The 23508-nt window shown below is 35.0% G+C and overlaps 1 protein-coding gene across 7 annotated transcripts in view; it reads right to left on the bottom strand.

The window, feature by feature from the left end:
• Window positions 1-23508, bottom strand: part of rbfox1 (RNA binding fox-1 homolog 1) — a 324483-nt gene that overhangs the window by 26322 nt on the left and 274653 nt on the right. For all 7 annotated transcript variants that reach the window (XM_051102658.1, XM_051102682.1, XM_051102689.1 and 4 more), the window contains 6 exons: window positions 21583-21726; window positions 19291-19344; window positions 18306-18398; window positions 16557-16617; window positions 13844-13897; window positions 189-321 (listed from right to left, as the gene is read on the bottom strand). In XM_051102658.1, coding sequence (XP_050958615.1) covers window positions 189-321; window positions 13844-13897; window positions 16557-16617; window positions 18306-18398; window positions 19291-19344; window positions 21583-21726 — 539 coding nt within the window. The remainder of the gene's footprint in view (window positions 1-188; window positions 322-13843; window positions 13898-16556; window positions 16618-18305; window positions 18399-19290; window positions 19345-21582; window positions 21727-23508) is intronic.

Genomic DNA, 23508 nt, shown 5'->3' with positions numbered 1-23508 from the left:
ACAGAACAGCATGACAGTTGACTGTCATCATTACTTGCAGGATGCACGGGCTACATGCCGCACTGCTTCTGTGTGCTGAGGTAGAGATGCATGCATGTTACAGCAGCCCAGTGACGAGGAGGAGTGGTTGTCAGAAAAGGACTAAAGGTGAACTTGTGTGTATGTGAGAAAGAAGTGTTGTTACTTACCCCCCATAGGCTGGGATATGTGGGGGAGGCGCAGCTGCCCGGAATGTATTGTAGACGGTGCGCCCTCTTCCTCTTAAGTGTGCCCCTCTGTACGCCGCCGCCGCCGTGGCTGCTGGGTATGGGAAGCCTGGCACTGTGGGGAACACAAACAGTATATACATGAGAAACCATCACAGAAAAAATGTATTTAAACAGGTGCACAAACAAGTATTCTCGTAGCTTCACAACTATTCACTATTTTAACAATGTCCTTACTACTTTTCTGGGTCTTGAATGTGTCAATTGTGTTGCTGTCTATGCACGGTCAGAAAGCTTTTGGATTTCATAAAAAATATCTTAATTTGTGTTCAATAAATCTTGAGACAAAGGTCTTCTTAATGATTTTCAGTTTTGTTTAAGTTATTAAAACAGCAGTTTTTAAATAACGAAAGAATATTTAAAAGTATGTTATTTGGGGTAAAAAGCACCCCTGCTGTTGGGGCTAAAAGGCACAAAAATTAACATGATAATTAATAGAAGGCTGACTTTACCATTAGTTGACACGACATTGTTAGATTCAGATGGTACATATCATATATTATGTTGAGTGTCCATCTTAGAGATAATCACTATGGTTTGAGAATGAAACCATCATATTTAAAAACTTGCTATTAATCACATCTAATATTAAATGATCATTTGTTTGTTATTACTGTAAATCTATATTAAATTATTATGGGATCTCCTTCAATGCTTTCAGAATCTTTACATTTAAATTTTTTTTTCTGTATTTTAAAATATATGTTTTTATATTAACATAGTTTAATGACAGTATATTTATTGAATAAAAAAAAAATTACTTGTCAAAATAAGCAGAAAATAGTACAAACTTTGCTAAAGTGATTGTTTTGAAGTGTTAACTTATAGATTATTAAAAAAAAAACAAACAAACAAAAAAAAACAACATTATTATAGCTAAAGTATTTGTATCAAAAAAGTGTGCCTTGTACCCCATGCTGGTGAGCCTTTTACCCCGTGTGTGGGGTAAAAGGCCTCCCTTGCCACATAATATATTTATGAGATGTTTAAACAAATTAAACGACTTGTATGATTCAATTTTCACACAAAATCTGTTGCTCTATAAATGTTCAGTATAAACATATGCATTCTTCTGCAATCATACACTTTGTGCGCAGTGAAAAGCACATTTTTTTCCTAGGGGGTGCCATTAGCCCCGTTGTACCCTACTGTGACATCACCATCATGAGCATGTTAACATGCCGCCCACATATATACATTAACGCCTATTCAGTATTCAGCAACTTGGCCTTTCCTGTTGCACGGTATGCTGAGATTAACCAATCATAAAGATGTCATTTACATACAGATGTCTTAAAGGTATAGTAGCAAAAAAGTCTGAGAGGCAAAAATTGTCAAGCAAAACAAAACCAAAAGTTTTTGGTACAAAAATGTAGACTTCTAGGGAAAAATTAAACGCACAATTGCTGGATATGACCCCTTTAAACTCCAATATGCACGGTCATTACTGCAAAATAAACCCCCGTTGGGGTGATTACATGGCTATTTATGAAATAAGCAACTAAATGGACAAAAGATTGATTTGAGATGAAATTGTTCTAATACGTGAGAACAAAGACACAACAGGGTGATATAAAAAATAGACCAGTGTTGCTAGGTACAGTCAAATATGCAGTTGCATAATGTAATATTTGAGTGCAGAATGCCACGACTGACCAATCAGAATCAAGTATTCCAGAGCGCCGCGTAATAAACGGCCAAATGAACTATAATTCCACAAGTCTCAACTAATCTGAGCCGTGAGGAATGGTGCCCTACCTCCATCTACACCTGCAATTAGCCGAAAACTCTAACAATGAGTAATAACCAAACTACAGGAGGCATACAGACCTCTGAGGCTGGGTGAAAACAGAAAGCTTTGTATTGTTGTTAAATGATCATTAAGTTTAATAGGGCGTCGGTGGTGAAAATGACTTTTAAGAGGCTTAATTTGAAATGGTTGAGAGGAAGAAAGAGAGAGGGGGTTTGTGAAAGCTGCTCCATTCTTTAACATTACAGGTTTTCAAAAGGAGATCATATAAATGTCTAATAGGAGCACTGAATCTTTCATTTGCCTGATAAAAAATTAAGATTTAAGGAAGGGGTTTGCGTGATGTAGAAAGGTGAAAAGGATTGTTTCATTTGACTCTTTGTCACCTTGGATATGTCTCGCTTTCACGCAGTGCACCACAGCTGTCTTGTTATATAATAGAGTGAAATACTGCTAAATTAACTCCACATTTTACTTTCCATTCTATCATATTTATAAAGGAAAACATTACCTTCCCATTACTGAAATGTGTCATATTTGTAATGTTAAAATAACATGTTAGAATCATTTATTTATTTATATATCTATCAGGTAAGTCTGGGCCATATCGCAAAAAACATCTGAACATTTGACCGATTTCCGCTTTTTTTTTAACGATTTTAACTAGTCAACTTGAAAATGTAACTACAACATGATTCGAGTAACTTTTTCTTTATTAACCCTCTAGTTAAAGGTGAAGTATGTTTTATGAGGAAAACATTTCAGGATTTTTCGTCATATAATGGACTTCAATTGTGCCCCCGATTTTAAACTTCCAAAATGTAGTGTAAATGCAGCTTTAAAAGGCTCTAAACGATCCCAGCCGAGGAAGAAGGGTCTTATCTAGCGAAAAGATCAGTCATTTTTTTTGAGAAATAAAAATTTGTATACTTTTTAAGCACAAAAGCTCGTGTAGCACAGGCTCTGGCATGCGCGTTCACGACATACTATTGAATCATGTCGAAAGATCAAGCGGAACTACAGACCCAGTGTTTACAAAGCGAACGCGCAAAGACTAAGAAAGTGCAAGTAAGACAAACGCTGTTTACAAACAAAAAGGTACAACGTATCGGACGATTCTGAAGTTGTAGGAGAAAATAAGTTTTTTCGCCATACTCTACCTTTTTTAGCCGGAGCACACAGACGATGAACTTAGACGTGATTCGTAGTAGTGATGGGAAGCTCGGATCATTTTAACGACTCGGACCTTTGAGTCTCGTTCAGCAGAATGAACCAATCTTTTTTCGAGTCACTTTGTTAATTTTAGCAAAATCAGTGTCACGTGACAGCCCCATAAGATGAACAAACGACTCGAAAACCCGAAGACTCGAAACAGGTGAACTAATTCCAGTACAGAACCTAATAGGATGTTGTGCATGTGAATCACTCCCCGAGACGACTCATTCTTCGCGAGTCATATTAAAGATTCATTCAAAATGAACAAATCGTTCAAGAACGACCCGTGGACGTACATCCGAGAGCCTGTGCTACGCAAGCTTTTATGCTTAAAAAGTATACAAATTTTTATTTTTCAAAAAAAATTACAGATTGTTTCGCTAGATAAGACCTTTCTTCCTCGGCTGGGATCGTTTAGAGCCCTTTGAAACTGCATTTAAACTACATTTCGGAAGTTCAAAATCAGGGGCACAACTGAAGTCCATTATATGAAGAAAAAACCTGAAATGCTTTCCTCAAAAACCATAATTTCTTTACGACTGAAGACAGAAAGACATGAGCATCTTGGATGACAAGGGGGTGAGTAAATTATCTGTAAATTGTTGTTTTGGAAGTGGACTTCTCCTTTAAAGAACATTCTATTACTAGTGCACCACACATGAAGTTGTTAACATGATATAAATGTTCAACTAATCACTTGTTAAATATCTTTGCAGAAAAGATGCATGAACTACAACTACATCTTGTACAAACTTGTCTTATTATATGTTAAGAAATAATATGAGGAAATGCTTTTTAAAAAATCTCAAAAGTCAAGATAATTCAAACTCAAAATGACTGAAGGTACAACACCAGTAGACTATTATTAACTATAAATGTTTTGTAAAAACAATGAACAGCAGCTTTCAACCTGTCGCCATGATATGATTGGATATGAATGGTTATGACCGGCTGCGATTGGCTGATGCGATAAATCCCGCCTCTTGTGTTTGTGCGCATTTCATGCTCACGAATCAGTCTGAATGAACAATATTATGATGTTAATGGGAAAACTAATTTAAAAAAGTAAGTGAACAACTCACACACTTAGATATAACCACTTTGTTACATCAAAATAAGACTGAAATGCACTGAAAACATGATCTGTGGGGGTTTTTAGCGAGTAATCAGCTTGGTGACCAATATTTACAGAGCTTTGATGACTGATGATCTGAAAAATGTGAAAATAGTTAAAAGCTAACTATCAAAAAGAATAGCTGAACAAAGGTTCACAAATAAAATCGATTGTTTAAATTGTTACGGAGTTATTATTTTGGAATAAATGTAAAATGCTTAAAAACACCAACTTTATGAGATTCATAACTGGCTTCAATAATTCGAACATTGATTACATTGTTAATAAAATAAAAATATTAAATAGATTTTTTTTTCTTTTTCTGATAGTGTAATGTTTATTTAACCCAGAAAGGAAAATCAGGTCATGCATAGAGAAATGAGAAATGTTTTTGAAAGCCTTACAATGGAACATTAAAAAAGCAGCATTGAAAAAAGAAACGGCAATAAAGATTCATTAGTCACATGCATTCCTTTCTCCTTCCATGCCATGCAGGCCATCTGACAGCCATTTTTGAAATATGCTGCGTACACGTTTGCGTATTTGCAAGAGCTTCACTTTGATGTGTAGAATGTGTCCTGAGGAAAATAAATATGAGATGTATTTAGCCTGAATATTTACAGGATAAACAACTTAGACTATGCACTTTCATTTAGAACGATGAAGGGTGGAGGGTTAGATGAAAACGGAGAGAGAGCGAGATAGAGCAACAGTAAGTGCCGCTGAATGAGAAATGGGAGCGTGCAGCACCAGCAGCAGCAGCGAGCTCCGGGGGGATGCACAGGAGAGTTAGTCCGTTTTATTGCTTTGAGAGCGATTACAGTGAAGCAGATGCTCTGGCCGACGGGAGGTAGCCTCCGCATCAAAGCCATAAAAGTGTACAACTGCTTTGTAGCGCAATAATTTCTCTCATTGGCTTTTGTGTGGGAAGCGTTTGGGGGGGTTGAGGGGTGGGCAGAGCCTGCGTTTCATAAACATTGCAGGAGGTTCGCTTGCCCTGTGCATCTCGCTCTGCAACCGTACACAGTGCAGCAAACCGCAGAGACTCTTTTGCAGATGCATATATAAACAAGATGCGCTTTGAGATTTGTCTAATCTCACAGCTTTCAGATCATGTAAAATGCACTGTGCATTGAGTACGGATAATTCTGCAGCTTCTGGTGGGCGGCAAAATACTCATGTTTGTTGCAAACTAGAAACAAGACTAAATACCATGGTTATTTATCTATACATATTCTTACTTAAAGGAGAAGTCCACTTCCAAAACAAAGATTCACATATAATGTACTCACCCCCTTGTCATCCAAGATGTTCATGTCTTTCCTTCTTCAGTCGTAAGAGGAAAACATTTCAGCATTTTTCTCCATATAATGGACTGATATGGTGCCCCGATTTTAAACGTTCAAAATGCAGTTTAAATGTGGCTTCAGACAATCCCAAATGCGGTTGTAAATGATCCCAGCCGAGGAAGAAGGGTCTTATCTAGCAAAACGATCTGTTATTTTCATAAACAAAATACAATTTAAATAATTTTTGTTCTCAAACGCTCGTCTTGCCTTGCTCTCGTTGAACTCTGTGTATTCTGCCTCGAGACAGTTAGGGTATGTTGAAAAACTCCAGTCGTATTTTCTCCCTCAACTTCAAAAATCATTTCAAAATCATCCTACATCGCTGCAGAAGTACCGACATGAGTCTTTGCAAAGTGAACATGCAAAGATGATCAAACACCCTTAACAAAAAAGGTAAAACAGTGATATAGGACGATTTCGAAGTTGAGGGAGAACATGAGATGGGAGTTTTTCGACATACCCTAACTGTCATGAACCGAAAAAAAAAAAAGCCCAGGCAGAGTAAGACAAGACGAGCGTTTGATATTAAAAACTTAATAAATCGTATTATTTTTATGAAAATAACCAATCGTTACGCTAGATAAGACCCTTCTTTCTCAGCTGGGATTGTTTACACCTGCATTTGGGATCGTTTGAAGCTGCATTTAAACTGCATTTTGAAAGTTCAAAATCGGGGCACTATATCAGTCCATTATATAGAGAAAAAAGCTGAAATGTTTTCCTCAAAAAACATAATTTATTTACGACTGAAGAAAGAAAGACATGAACATCTTGGATGACAAGGGGGTGATTACATTATATGTGAATCTTTGTTTTGGAAGTGGACTTCTCCTTTAAAATTTAGCTATCAGGATAGCTAAAATTAGATTGTATGTGGAAAAATATTTTGAAAATTGACCTTAATGTGCATCGTTATAGGAGTGGTATTTTAAAGAGGATTCATTTAAATGAATTTAAATGAAATAAAAAAAAAAAAAAAATTATTAATAATTATGAAATTCTGAAAATAATTGATGGAAGGAAAAAAGATAAAAATCAATTAAAGCAATTAAAATATGAAACAACACAAATTATTAATGAATAATTAAATATGGAATAATTACAATTATCGATAAAAATAATCATGAAATTATGAAAATAATCATTGGAAGTAAACAAAGGTGAAAAACAAAATAAAGTATAAAATTATTAATAAAAATAAACTGACTAAAAATAAAATAAAATTAGCAATAATAAAATATGCATTTATGCAAATTAAGAAAATAAAACTAAAGCAATTAAAATATGAAACAATATGTCATAAATGAATGAATAAATATTACAATAATTATGAAATTATGAAAATAATTTAAGGAAGTAAAAAAAGAAAATCTAACAAAAATTGTATAAAATTAATAATAAAAAATAAACTGACTGAAAATAAAATATTAATAAGAAAATAAAATTAAAGCAACTAAAATGTGAAACAATGAAAATGATTAATAAATAAATATGAAATAATTATTACAATTATCAATAAAAATAATTATGAAATTATGAACAAATTAAAAGTAATAAAAAAACTACAAAAATCAAACAAAATAAAGTATAGAATTATTAAATATAAAAATATACTGACTGAAAATGAAATACAATCTGAAATTAACAATAATTTCCACTGAAAATAAAATATGCATTTACAAAAAATGGGAAAATAAAATGAAAGCAATTAAAATATAAAATATAAAAAATATTAATAAATAAATAAATCTTAAATATTATTACGATTATCAATAAAAAACTAAATTAAAATAAAAGTTAAAATTATATTCACCACTCAAAAAATCTAGATTACTAGTCAGCCAGTCAGTTGTCCCATTAAATGTATGCTTATTTTCCTTAAAAAAAAAAATTAAGAGGTTTTTATTTTATTTATATGAGTTCTAAAAAAATGCAAGTAGACAGTCACTATTCACATACACTGTTCTCTACAGGCCCTCCCCAACTAGTAGGCTTTATAATCCAAATGTATGTAATCTCACAGAAAGCAGTCTTTTGAAACACGTTTCAAGTCTTAATGAATGTACATTGTTAATCACCTCTGTACACATGTCAGGGTCATTTCACATTGTTTCTTCCCACAATGCAATCTCACATGTACAACACAGAAGCAGCCACCAAAAGTACTTTCATTCCGCATTAAACCGCTTCGTCCCTCCGCTAAAAGCCGCTTGTTGTCTTCCACGATAGCCTATCTGCACAAATTAATTCCATATTGTTGCTTCCTTTTTGAAAAATTCTTGCGCTCCGTTAATTGCACGTCACTTTTCAAACTTATCATTCGGTATTTGTGAGTTCAAAAAAGCCCAGCAATGTTGAAAGCGCCAGAGGCGGCCACCGTCTCTCGTTTAGTCAGGACTCAATCAAAGAGAAAGAGAGCAAGGACAGTGATGTCATACTAAAACACTGAAACATTAGCGCCGCGAAACTGTCAGTCAATACAAATGACCCTCTAAATCATTACAACCCAACATATTCCATTTCAGTTCATACGGCTGAAACTCCCCCAGCCAATACAAGCCCGGTTCATCTGAAAATTCAATAATCTGAATGAATGCTGGACACAAAGAAGTCACCCTTCCTATCCTCTCACTTAAGGAAATGAGTTTACCAATTTGTGATTAATTATTTTTTTGCCAATAAGCATTAAAGATGAAAAATTGAGGTCAATAAATGAAAGTGTGTATGCGTGTGCAGAGAAACATGTGATAGTCTGAATGGGCGCTTTCATGTCTCAGGGCTTGATTTTAAGTCAGACAGACTTCATATATATATATATATATATATATATACACATATTATATATATTGTTCATCTAAAACAATGAAGTGAAGAATCTATTTTAGAGTTATTATTACATTATTATTTATATTTATTATTAAACTATTATTATTGCTATTATTAAATTGCTATTTAACACATAAAAACACTCCCCACCAAATCAATCATTTTACCACTAATCAATATTTTTTATATATAGTATATTGTGTATGTGGTTACCCAGAAGACAACTGTGTCAGTGATGATCATGTTTGAGATGAAATATGAGACATAATGTGTGAAGACAACAAAGGAAAATCAAGGTAAATATCACATGGGAAAATGGAATTACATAATTTCATTTTGATTGCATAATGTTATAAAAACACAGATAAATAATGCAGTTACAGTTTACAACCAACCATTACAATTTTTTCACTGCGCTACAAAAAAAATTAAAAATTGGAATATGTTATTGTGCAATATTCCCAGTGCCGCTGTAATAATGTAACATTTTTGCCATCATGAAATTTTGACAATTCAGACTTTTTTTCTGATAGAATGATAGAAATTAATACTTTTACTTAGCAAAAATGCTTTAAATTGATCAAAAGTGATGGTAAAGACATTTATAATGTTACAAAAGATTTCTATTTCAGATAAATGCTGTTCTTCTGAACTTTTCATTCATCAAAGAAACCTGAAAAAATTCTACTCAGCTGTTTTCAACATAATAATAAATGTTGTTTGAGCAGCAAATCATAATATTAGAATGATTTCCAAAGCACCATGTGATCGGAGTAATGATGCTAAAAATTCAGCTTTGAAATCACAGGAATAAATTACATTTTAAAATATATTAACATAGAAAGCAGTTATTTTAAATAGTGAAAATATTTCAAAATGTTACTGTTTTGCTGTACTCTGGATCAAACAAATGCAGGCTTGGTGAGCAGCAGACTTCTTTAGAAAACATAAAAAAATCTTACTGTCCAGAAACTTTAAACTGGTAGTGTACATTTTGTAATTCTGAGTTAGACTTTTTCCCTCAGAATTCTGAATTTACACTCACAATTATTATTTTTTCCCCCAACCACAGAATAATTCTTACTTTTTCTCAAGTTGCAATTACAGGTTTCCATAAAATTGTGCATAAATGTTAAAAAATGTTAGGTAACACTCTAGTATAGGGAACAATTGTCACTACTAACTAGTTACTTATTAACATGCCTATTATTAACATATTGGCTGTTTATTAGCACTTATAAGGCACCTATTCTGGATGACCATATTCTACATACCTAATCCTACCCAATACCAAACTACCTTACTAACTATTAATAAGCAGCAAATTAGGAGTTTATTGAGGCAAAAGCCTTAGTTAATGGTTTGGTAATAGCGAGAACTGGACCTTAAAATAATGTGTGACCAAATGTGTTTTAAGAGTGTGTATTTTGAATACATAAAATGCTAATCATGAAATGAACCTTATAAAGGAATTGGTCATTTTACTCTAAAACATGTATTTTAAAAAATGTCAGTGGCCTTTTAGTGATAGATTCTATTCACACTAAGTGAAAGTAACAGTTTTTTTTTATCAATATGCTATTTACTCTAAGTGCAAATACTAATAGATTCTATTATTTGCCATAATGGTAGTTACATGCTATTTATACTACTTAGCATGAATGGTGGCAGACAGTATGCAAAAATAACATATTGAGTGTAAGTGATCATTTTTATTAACATTATTAAACGGATGCCACTTCGGGATAATTAAGCCCTCCCTACACCCAACCCTAAAGATACACTCGTAAGGCATGTTATTTTTCACTTTTCGATTATTTACTTAATTTTTATTGAAAATAAATGCTTTTCCGATGTGATATGTGATGTAAAAAAGGGAGAAGAATGAGTTTGGTAAAAGGCGGGTCGATTGCATCAAAAAAATAGTGCTACACACTTAACTACCTACGCTACTGGACCTGGTGTTGAATGGGAATCTTTTGCATTGTTATCTACCCTACCACACATTGGTGGGTGGAGTTAGTGTAAACAGCCTCTGCCAACTAGTCAGGCTATTTGCACTTCATAGACACTCAAACACACAAGTTTGATATTTAATAGAAACAACATTGTTGGTTCAGGAACAAAAATTAGCCAAAATTCTCTTGTGATGCATGTGTCCATGCACAAGTATAGCTGTTAGAAGTGCCCATAATTGAGAAAACACCCTTACGTTTGCCTTTTTGTTAAGAGAGCATGTGTTATCAGACAGCATATATGACTTTCAAAAAATAATTGCTAGAGCTGCATCTTTTTAACCTTGTTCGTTTGTGAACTCATTTCCTACAAGAAAAAAACCCCACACATGCATTAGAGAAAGACAGAGTGTGTATGTGTGCGTCCTTAAAGAAGAGCCTCAGATTTCCCGTGGTCAGAGGTGGCCTCAATTTGCATAATCTCTGGGCGTAAATTGCTGGAAGTCTAATTTTCAAACATCCGCCCAATCTCCGTCAGGCGTAACACTTAATCAGAGATCAGCCCGGCAGACAAGCGAGGTCTGGCACGTTGGTCATCCCTCAGCCTTCTGCCGATAGCTTTCATTCCCCTCAGCCGGAGAACTGTTAATGAACATCAAAGCTATCTTAAATCAACAGTCTGCCGCAGGTGAGAGCCGCTTCAAGTGGCGACCGCCGAGGCTTGTTCAGAAACCAACTTCATGTCACACATCCGACTGTCTCATGAATCAAAGACACTCCTGGATATTTGTTTACACGGGTAACTTTCTAGCTTGCTAGTCACCATTTAAATTCAAGCTCAATCGCTCTGTGCGGGCTTTCTATCTGCAATCTAAGCAGCTATGTGCCAATAGCTATTTCAGCCGTTAGACAAACGAAAGGATTCGAGGCGTTTTCCGATATCGCCACAATTCGAGCGTATTAACGATGCTTTAATTATAATTAAGACAGAGATCTGAAAAAAAGAAACAGCGAGCGCAGGAAAGAACAAAACATTCGCACCTTAATGGGATGTGGGCTGTTTGGACACTTGAAAGGTGAGACGAAAGCAAATCAATAATGAGCCATTTTGTAATTAACAGAATGTGCGCTGAATTAGGCAAACGACTGTCTAGAGAAATTGAAAATATTGATTTTAATTTATAAAATATATTTCAGCCCTTTGATGCCCTTGTGTCGACAGACAATTAGATTTAACCATCACCTCGATATTTTTGCCTTCCCGTTTCATCTTATTATCATAAAATCTCGATATTTTCCCATATAATGGAGGAGGTAATGATGTTCAGGCAAGGTCAGAGGCTGTGATGGCCAAGGTTGAGGAGGAGATGACCGAAGGAAATGAGAGAAAAAGAGTTCTAGCGTGTATTTCGACCAACCGAACCTGCTCGCTTTCAAAGGCCCATAAAATGAAATGAAGCCCTGGGGGTCTGGAAGCTCGCTGGATTATGTTTTCAAAGATGTGTACCGTGTTTGCAGTTGTTACAATGGCGTCTTGGAGCCTCTTGCCAATAGGCCAGCGAACACAGATGCACATTGTGAAACAGGCCCTTTGGGTGATTAGAATAATCACTTCCTGCCTGCCAGCTCTTTCAAGCCTATGCCAGAGCCCGTAGATTAAGGTCACCCGTTATATACACCTCCAAACACCAGGCCCAGAACTATGCCTCCAACAAATAATGCAGTTAAACAACAACTAATACAATTTTCTACTTGTTTGGTGGCTGATATATTTATGAACAGTACTGACAAAGACCCAACAAGTATCTGGACACTTTTAAACGGATAGTTCTCCCAAAAATAAAAAATGTATTTAAGTGGCTGGAATAACAACATACAAATTATATGACAGATAATCTTAAATAATGATTATGTGCTTTATTCAACACATCTATTGTGAGTTTGACTATCATTTTGTGTGACCGTATAACCATACTGAAAGCAACAACAGATAGTTTACCTCAGGTCTTAAAAATAAATTAAAGATGTGCGTTAAAACGACGAATTCAATGTGAACCAACAAGGATATTCCATAACAAAGATAATATCAGTCACTGAGTACGTACATTTAATAATGTTAAAAAGGTTTAATATTTGTGCATTTGTAAAAATGTATTATTTATTGCAAATACAGTGTGCTTCCAGAAAGAGCCTGTCCACACATGCTTTTGATTGGCTGTGATATTTGATTGATTCTATCATGTTGTGGTGTTGCGTCGTATCTGGTGTGGACAGCGTTTTTAAATGTCACTACTTGTTTCACAACATTCAGAGAACATTCAAAATTCCCATTATAAAATGGAATGTTTCCTTAATGTTTGCATAACTAAATAATACTTCTTTTTTTTTTAAAGGGACGTTTTGAATGTTCAGATAATATTCCGAAATAACATTTTCATAATTTAATGGAAACATTAGCAAAACACTAGACTAGAAACAATTAGACATTTTTTTTTGTTAGCTGGGCAAGTGGCATCTATAACAAGCGATGCAGCTTTCTCAAAAGTAATTTTGCACTTCTGAAGTAATTTTATTAGCAAAGTAACCACTGGTGTAGGCCATCGCATTTACCAGAAATATCAAATTATTCGCGTGAAAAGTGCACTTTCTTTTTTCAAAATGAATGCCGCTTTCTTTGATTTTTCATCCAATGAGTTATCTAATGCAATGAAATGTACACATTTTTAAGCTGCCAATGCTATTTGGAGCTACTGTAAATCCAATATATGGTAATAAAATAGCATAACAGGAAAACAGTGAGCTTTCAAACTTGCTTTTTTGAAAGGAATATGAAAATATCATATCTAATATCAGAGTAATTCACCATTTCATATCCTCTGCTGTGATGATTCAGGGCATGTGGGTTGAGAACTTTTTTCACACACACAAAGCACATTAGTGAAGCTGCCCATTAGCCCTAAATGCAAATGCATTTAACCCTCTGTGTTACAGTGATGGTCTGTCCAATTATTTATTTATTTGAAGCATTTATAGTAATATGATTGTGTTTATTCATAAAGAGCACAGATTTGATTTATGCTTCGTATGTTTAGAAAAATCTATAGAAGGGTGAAGATACATGATAATGATTTAGTCAGTTTTAGCTTATAGGAGTTCTACATTTACAAATATATCAATTGATTTATTTTTTACTTGCTTCTGATCATTTCCAATGGAAATCTTCCCTGCATTTTTTTTTTTAAATTCTTGTTTTTGTTGAAGCTATTTTATGTCCAAAAGTCAAACTATTTCATAATTAGAATAATATGCAAACCCAGTCTTTTTACTACATTACAAAGCAAGTTTCTTTTAAACACAGATCCACTCACCTGCATAGAATTCTGGGCTGTAGACTGCACCCACGACTGGATTCAACTTCCAGCCTAGATATAAGACAGAAAGGGAGATCTGATATTAGCCACCTCGGTCTCCACTACTGAAAATTTACATCTGATCTACACAAGACATAGAGTTGGATTCTGGCTAACTAGAACCTCCAGGCCAATGCGTAATGATGTCAGTAGAGGGCTGACCACACTGAAGCGCTGCTGTCATCCAGAGTAAGGAAAGGGCACGAAGCTGCCTGACAGATTTCTCTCTGATTCTAACCTCTACAAATGGCCTGTCTGTTTAAGCCCTCCATAAGTACAAAAAAGAGAGATTTCAGGGATATCAATTGAGATCTAAAAGGTTGTCTCTGCATTTCACTTCCATTGAAACTTTTTCAGGGAGGAAGAGAACTGCTGAAAAAACATTTTCAGAAAACCGACAATTACAAGCACTCCTTTTTTAGTTTGAATCTGAGAGGTCCGTGGCCACAGAAAGCTATTGACTGTGAATAAGACAGTAAAGTTTCTTGTTTGTAAAGTTGGTCTAAGGTCGAAACTTGCAATCCAGCATGCTAATAAGCATTAAATTAATGTGAAATATTTCATGTTCTGTTCTGTTACTAGGTTGTTAATTAAATGAGTGAATTTGTGACACTGATCAGCACAAGATGCTCTTTGGTTAACTGACAAATTATGCTGGAGAACACGATCTTCAGGCTTTATGCAAACGTGTGACAGTGCTGCTGTCAATAAAGGGATAGTTCACCCCAAAAATGAAAATAACCCCTATGATTTACTCACCATCAAGCCATACTAGGTATATATGACTTTCTTCTTTCAGACTAATAGAATCAGAGGTATAGGAAAAAATGTCCTGGCTTATCCAGGCTTTATAATGGCAGTGAATGGCTGTTGAAATTTTGAAGTCCAATAAAGTGCATCCATCCATCATAAGAAGTTCTCCACATGACTTTAATAAAGGCCTTCTGAAGTGAATCGATGCATTTGTGTAAGGATAATTTTCATATTCAAAACTTTATAAACCATAATCTCTAGCTTTCACTAACTGGCATTCATGTGTACATGAAAGAGTGGCATTCTAGTGGATGACGTAGGACTTTGGTGTTGCGTATGCTCCGGTCAGAATATGCTAGTCTCGCAAGAACCAAGTTTTGTTTAAAGTAAAGGTAAACCAGTTATAGTGAAATCCTCTGACATTTTTCTTTACAAATCCTCATTTTGTACTTCTAATTTGTGACTTGTGTTTTGTTTTGCTCTCTCCTGTGCACATTTGCAATCGTCACCACGTTGGCCTACATCCTCCGTCATCCACTGGAATGCCACTCTATCGTTATGCACGTATGACAGTTAGCGGAAGAGAGAGGTTACGTTTTATAGAGTTTAAATATGGAAACACAAATGCATCGATTTACTTCAGGAGGCATTTTGAACAGTTAAAATGACCACTGTTCTTCATAAAAATCCTTCATGTCCCACAAATGTTTTGTTGGTTTTTCAGCATTTTTGTGTATTTGAACCCTTTCCAACAACTGTATGATTTTGAGATGCATCTTTTTTTAAACTGAGGACAACTAAGGGACTCAAATGCAACTATAACAGAAGGTTCAAACACTCACTGATGCTCCAGAAGGAAACACGATGCATTAAGAGTTGGGGGGTGAAAACTTTTAGAATTTGAAGATCAGGGTAAATTTCACTTATTTTGTCTTCTGGGAAACATGTAAGTATCTCCTGTAGCTTCTGAAGGGCAGTACTAAATGAAAAAAATATCATATTTAGGCAAAATAAGAAAAATTTACAAATGTTCATTCTGTTCAAAAGTTTTCACCCCTGGCTCTTAATGGATCATTTTTCCTTCTGGAGCATCAGTGAGTGTTTGAAACTTCTGTAATAGCTGCATATGAGTCCCTCAGTTGTCCTAAGTGTGAAAAGATGGATCGCAAAATCATACAGTCATTGTTGGAAAGGGTTCAAAAACAAAAAATGCTGAAAAACCAAAGATTTTGTGGGACATGAAGGATTTTTCTGAAGAACAGCGGACAGTTTAAATGTTCAGGACAAACAAGGGACTCATAAACAACTATCACTAAACAAAAAACCACAGCTGTGGATCATTCAGGTAACAACACAGTACTAAGACTCAAGCGTATGTAAACTTTTGAACGGGTCATTTTTATAAAATCTAAAATAAAACTATTATTTTCTCTTGTGGACTATAGGTAAACATCTTTTATGTGAAATATCTTATTCGGGTCAGCACTACGTAAACAATAACGTGCATTTTGTATGATCCCTCTTTTTTTTGGTAAAATAATTAACATTTTGCAGATTCTACAAGGTGTATGTAAACCTTTGACCTCAAATGTATACACTGTATAAATGTAAATCATGGGGTAATTTTCATTTTCGGGTGAACTATCCCTAAAGGAATATCAATTAATCTTTTTACTCAATTTTAAACTGACATAATTTATACATTGGTATAAATCAGAAAAAAATAAGAAAATAGAAGCATTTTACTAGTGGTTTTATTTTATTTTACACTCTCTCTCTCTCTATATATATAAATACAAAACATGTTTACTGAAATAACACACAGTATTTTGTCTGAACTTACATTAATATATCAGTCCATCACAACATAACAGAAAGCTGTCTGATGTTTCACAATATTAATAAAACTTGTTCTTACCGTTTGCATATGGGTTGACGGTCTTTTTATTCGTCATTACCCGTGCTGTTGCATTGTTAACCTGAGCACAAACAGAAGCGTGTGAGCAAGAAACACTAAAGCTACAGCTGTAAATATTGAAAATATTGCTTTAACAAATACTGCATGCATTACAGTGAAGATTTTCAAAATGATTACAGATCATAACAAACAGTTAAAGAAAAGTGATAAGACACATAAAGCAAAGAAAATATATGCAAAAGTCTCATCATAAAAAGACTCGTCAGCATGCGTCATCAAAAAAATGATCAAGTTGAAGGAATACATAGAGAAAAACAAAAACAAAAACACACAAAATGCACTCAACAAATGAAAGGCATCGAATATGAGACGGCATGCAGTGGAGAGGGAACGATTAGGTTAAAAGAAAAGAAACGTAGGAATGGAAAGAAAAAACAAAAACGTCTGGCACTGCGCAACATACACTAAACATTCAGAGTTGAGGAACAGTCGGAAAACAAAGCAACATTTAGCATTCAACACTCCAAGAGCCTTGTGCTTCATCACAAGAATAAGAATCAGAAAGGAAAAGAACCAAAACAAAAGTAATAACGAAAGAAAATCATTCAAGCCGAAAGGACAGCTAACAAAGGATATAAAAAGAGGGTGCATTATTTAACATAATCATGGAGTTCAGAATCTGAGTAGGATGCGCACGATTCAGTTCAATCCAATCAGAGCCTCTCAGGAAGCTAAATGTTCACTCAAGTAACACGCGTACCAAGAGAAAACAGCATCAAGAAACTCAACATCAAGTCAAAAAACAGTCACGAGGTATCAGCGCGGAGTTCGTGAAATGGCAGATGGCGCTCTCCACTTACCATTCGCCGCCATCGCCCGCGTGTCTATGTATTGTTACCACGCTTAGCGAGTTTGGTGAGGGGCCTACCAGCTACCGTTGGAAAAGGGGGGAAAATGAGAAGGCAAAATAGGCAACATCTTACTGAAAGACGGCACCACATCCGCATAACTCTTCAAATTGAAAACAAAAAGAAAATCAATTAAGGAAAGAAGCACAACTGTTAAATGGGAACCGGCTTGGTTGCACACCTGCAGATCACTTTGGCTGTTTCACCTTCAGTGACTGTTCTAGACTGTAAAGTAAGTGCAATTTGAGCTGTAGATTTAAAAGGCTTGTGTTTGAGAGCAGCTCCGTCTAATAGCAGCGTCTTCAGGCCAATTAACAAGCGCTGCCGGCTCCGGGCCGCTTTAAGCGCAGATCCCTCGTCAACTTTGCAATAAGGCCTGTGGCTATCATAACACAAATGCTGTTTGCACTCTGCCTGATGACTTACTGCACCCGTTTGCTTATTAAGCCAAAATATGCTTTAAAAGAAAGAAGAAAGAAAGAAAAAAAAACCAAAAGAACAGAAAAGAACTGAATAAACACAAGCGAATGCCAACAAAAGCAAACCAATTAGATAACGGCGAGCACCGTATTATATCTGATTTGAGATCTTAGAATAACTGAAACGGTTTAGGGATACAACGTGGGGAGGGAGGGAGGGAAAGAGGGACAGAGAGAGGAGCACACACAGGAAAAAGACGAGTGATGCGTCTAAAATAGTGAGATGAGAGTGAGGCACACACTGACACACAAAACAGAATCAAGAACGACAACAACAAACAAACAAACAAACAAACAAAATTAATCAAACAAAACAGAAAGAAAATTAAACAATTGAGAAGGGAAATATTTGTTACATGCACCTCTATTTTACGACCTTCTACCACCGTGCCGTGTAATTTCTCTCTGGCCCTGTCCGCATCGGCACTATTTTCGAAAGTTACGAAACCAAAACCCTGCATGCAGGTGGGAGAGGGGAGGGGGGAGAACAACATGCACATTATTAATTCAGTCATACACCCAAGAAATCCACTGTGGCTCTACCTCTGCCATTCTCACACACAAAAACAGCTGCTGCTGCATTTACCCCTCTCTCTTTCTCCTCCTCTTTTCTCCTGCACCATGCAAAGCATCGAGATTAACCATAATTTACGGGTTCTCTTAGAACCTCTAAGGAGAAATTAAATAGCACGTCTAAGAACGTAAAGCCACTTGTTAAACGCAACCAAAAAAAGAGAGGGAAAAACCAAACGAAGGGATATACCTTTAGTAAGTCTTAGCCTTAACAAAATCTAAAAGTGGAATACAGAAAATCTCGTCATTTAACACTGTATAATGCGACATAAAGAAAAGTCATTATAAAGGAAACCAAAAAAATCAACTGGTAAGACAAATGATAAAGGATTCTGAACTACAGAACTTGTTAACATGCATCATTATCTCCCCCAGCTGGAACAGAAGAACATAATTCATATTTCAATAAAGAAAATTGTTTGTGCACAGGAATGATGCTAAGTGTCATAACACTGAATAACGCTGTCAATTACGGAGCTCAGTGGAGAATGTTCTTCATTTGACACCGTAACTGAACAAAGACAAGTGCCAAACACATTTCCACACACTCCATTGAACAGGGCACTAATAACTCTAGCACAGCAGCTGATATGAGATTGCATTACATACGTTAACATGACTACAACAAGCATTTATTCTGTACGGTACAGGTGCTAATTCATCACTGGGTATTCCCACTTTCTGAATAAACATCATGTTCATTTATGCTTCTAAACTCACTGTTCTGATTGGTCAAGAATGAGAGCATGCAGAGGAAGTGTGTCACAAACGTACCTTTGATCCTCGTTCATTAAATATGATTTCAACATCTAAGATTTTACCAAATTGCTGGAAAGAGAACAGAACACAGATCAGACATCGTCTAAATTTGCTTTTACACCTAAAACACTCTTCAGTTTAAGCTGCATTAAGCTACACGCTTTAGTCATTTCAAAAATCACCAGTTATTTATCTTTTTAATGGGTCATTTTATCTTTTTCTTTTCTGAAAAAACATCCTTTAGTCAAAAATAGAGCAACAACAGATATCACATATCTTCATTTTGAGTTTGCACTTGTTTTCTTTGCTTACTAAAGTTGTATTTTATAAAAAAAAATACAGTTAATTAGTGATATTGTGAAATCTAACTCCCTATTTCTAATTTTTAAGCATCATCACTTCAGTCTTCAGTGTCACACGATCCTTCAGATATCAGTATAATATGCTGATTTGCTGCTCTTTTAATATTTTTCTTATTATCAATGTTGAAAACATTTGTGTTGATTAATATTTATGAGGAATTACATAATCTTCTTGTTCCAATTTTTTAATGAACAGGAATTTTTTTTTAATATAAATGTACAGATTTTTTACTGCCACACTGAACCTATATAATATCCTTGTAGAATATTAGTATTTCTTTATTTCTTATATATATTATATATGGGCAATTCTACAGAAATGTCAACTGTTGGTATGGCAAGATGTCTTAAAATGTATTTATTTTTCTAACATTTAAACATAAGAAAGGTAACACACACCAGTGACAATTTTCATGAAAAATGCATTTTACAAAATTACAGCTGTAAGGTATCAAACCACATGTTGTCAATCAAATTAAGTAGTTCAATCCACTTGTATTCTAGCTTTTTTTTCCCAATTCCCTAACAATAAAGTAGGTCACACCAGTGACTTCACCTAAAAGCTTCATATGAAATCATGAGATAAATGAGAAAATTTCTGATAACTGAAAAGTGACAGTGGACTTAACATGAGCATTTTCTTTCATAGATCTTTAGGAATGAGAGGGAAGTCAAGTGATGTTACCATTATATGTTTTATTTGCCATTTAGTTTTTTTATGCCATTTATATCATATGAATAGTTATGAATACATGATTGTATTTTAAATAGTGGGAAAAGCTGTTTTTGACCTCAAAATAAACCACTTTCCCTCTGTACACATTTGTGGGGAAGAGCAGTTTTGTGGTACTTGGAATTCTATATAATTAATTTAAAAACAAATATTGGCACATTAATGGCTCAAGAAGGTGTAATTGTTCAACTGACATATTGTTTCATTTTAAAATATAAAGAAATTCTAATCCTAAAGTGTTTTTCAAGTGTAATATTTCTGTAAAGGCTAGGGACAGAAAAATTTACATTTCCATAGAATGACCCATATTCTCTTATGCTCATCAAGGCTGCATTTATTGACCAAAAGTACAGAAAAAACAGTAATATCGTCAAATTTATTACAGTTTAAAATAATGGTTTTCTATTTTAATATATTGTAAAATATAATTTATCCATGTGATGCAAAGCTGAATTTTCATCAGCCATTACTCCAGTCTTCAATGTCATATGATCCTTCAGAAATCATTCTAACATGCTGATTTATTACTTTTATTGTCAATGTTGGAAACAGTTGTGCGGCTTTATTTGGAACCTTTTTTTTCAGGATTCTTTGATGAATAAAATGTCAAAAAGAACAGCATTTATTCACAATAAATCTGTTCTAAAAATATAAGTCTTTGCCATCACATTTTGTTAACTGATCAACATCCTTACTGAATAAAAGTATTAATTTCTTTTAAAACAAAAGAAAGAATAAAAATTTACTGACCACAAACTTTTAAATGGTAGTTTGTATTGTTACAAAAGATTTTTATTTTAAATAAACGCTGTTCTTTTGAAATTTTTATTTATTAAAGAACCCTGAAAAAAGTAACACAAGTTGCAACAAAATATTAAGCAGCAAGTGTTTTTAACACTGATAATAAAACAGCATATTAGACACTTTTCTGGCATAGAAAAGAAGAATATATATATATATATATTCTTTTTTTTCCCATTCAATATTCAGATAAATAATTCAGTTATACCAGTGAAGCAACCCTGCTGCTTCCCTTATGGTGCTACCAAAACAAAACTTAGAGACTGTGCTACCCAAACTTCAAATACCATTCGACAAGTAGGAGAACAGTGCGTTAGCACACTCCTCACACCCTAGCTACACTTGCGCTGGCATGGCCACTGTCTGCTGTATGCTATGAAAGTAAGAAAAAGAGAGAGAACAGGTACTTACGCCAAACATTTGCCTGAGGTCTGGATCTCTGAACCTGAAGGGGATGTTGGAGACGTGGAGCCTCTTGGGCTGCGTTTTGTTTTCTGTGTTTTCAGATGACTGTGTTTGCTGTTGGCTGTCTGTCTGTGCTGAATCGTCTGTCTGCTGTGGGGGGAAAAAGGAAAAGAAATCAGGGAATATCAGTCAGTAAGTCTGATGCGCCAACTGTAAACAAACACAAGCGAAGATGCGCCTTTCAGTAGTAGAAAACCAGCTGTCTTTGCACGCAGGTGTTGACCGTGCCACTGATGTGTTTTTCGAACTTGGACCACGGCAGCGCTGCAGTCAGGAGGTACGGTCTGGCGTGCCTGCACCTCCAGGCGTTCCCGGGGTGCCAGACCCAAAGTCTTGTTTTAACAATATAACTGGTGAAAACTTTTACCACCTGTTCCTGCCGCCCTTTGTCAGGCAGATACGAAAAACATATGTAGAGCACGCACACACGCACACGCGTTTGAGGCATGGTTTGTAATGCTGTCTGTGCTGGGGTTGGGGCCGTGGGTGAAATATGGCATGGCTGCTTCACTATATCTTGCTTTCTCTCGCTCTCTCTGGCCACGCATGACTGCTGGCTGCTTCCTTCGACTATGTGCCTCTCAGTCTGGACTGCTGCCTGGGAGAGAAAACGGCCTAGCCCTGAGTGTGTGTGTGTGTACGTGTGTGTGTGTTTCTCTGTCTGTCTGTATTTATATGACTTAGCTAGAGAGAGTATTTCAGCGGGAGACTTTGCTTTCTATTTTTCTCTCATGTGTACGTTTGTGTGTCAGTGGGCGACTTTCAAATGGCATTTTTGTGGCCTTAAAGGGACAGTTCAACCAAAAATTACAATTCTGCTATCGTTTACTCACTCACATGTTGTTTTAAACTATACTTTCTTTCAAAGGGATCATTTTTGAATAATGAAGCTTTAATGAATCATCCTTAAAAAGAGAGTATCTTATGCTCAGCAAGGCTTAATTTATTTGTTGAAAATTATAGTAAAAAGAGTACTATTATGAAATATCATTACACTTTAAAATATCTGTTTTCTAATTTAATAGGTTTTAAAATGTAATTTATTCTGGTGATGCAAAGCTGAATTTTTAGCATCATTACTCCAGTCTTCAGTGTCACAGGATCCTTCAGAAATCATTCTGATATGTAGATCTGGTGCCCAAGAAACATTTTTTTTTCTAATTATCAGTGTTAAAAATAGATGCTACTTTTGTGGAAACATCATGTGAAACATTTTTCAAGTATTGTTTGGTTAAATTATACAACAAAAATATTATATGAATTACTTTTTTTTTAGTAACAATGTATTTTAATCAATTTAATGCGTCCTTGCTGAAATTTCTTAATTTCCCAATTTCCCGAACCCAAACTTTTGAATGGTAGTGTACATTTTAAATTGTTTGAAGTCATATTGCACTAAGATGAACAGATAAAAATAGCTGTTAGCCGTTATTCACCAATAATATTACTATATTTACATTTTATTTACTTAATAATAATGAGTATATAACATTCTCCTTCAGTGAGATGCTAACCAGATGCGAATCATTCAGTAAGCTGAATCATTCAATTCATGTCAATTTTGGGAACTGAATCAATTTATTCATTAAAAAGAACCAGTTCAAAAGAATGATTCATTTACAATGAATGATTCTGCTCTCATAAATATGCATTTTCACCTCACCAAACTTTACTTCAAGTGTTCTGCCCTTTGAAGTGGGTGACTGTAAACAGCATTTTTGTGCCCTTAAAGGGACAGTTCAACCAAAAATTAAAATTTTGCTATCGTTTACTCTCTCTCATGTTGTTCCAAATCGTACTTTCTTTTAAAGGGATCATTTCTAAATAATAAAGTGTCAATGAAGCATCCTTGCGAATTTACTGGTGGAATCC

Source organism: Labeo rohita, chromosome 3 (assembly GCF_022985175.1).
Source record: "Labeo rohita strain BAU-BD-2019 chromosome 3, IGBB_LRoh.1.0, whole genome shotgun sequence".
In the NCBI taxonomy this organism is placed as follows: Eukaryota; Metazoa; Chordata; class Actinopteri; order Cypriniformes; family Cyprinidae; genus Labeo; species Labeo rohita.
This window is presented reverse-complemented; position numbering and strand designations above follow the sequence as displayed.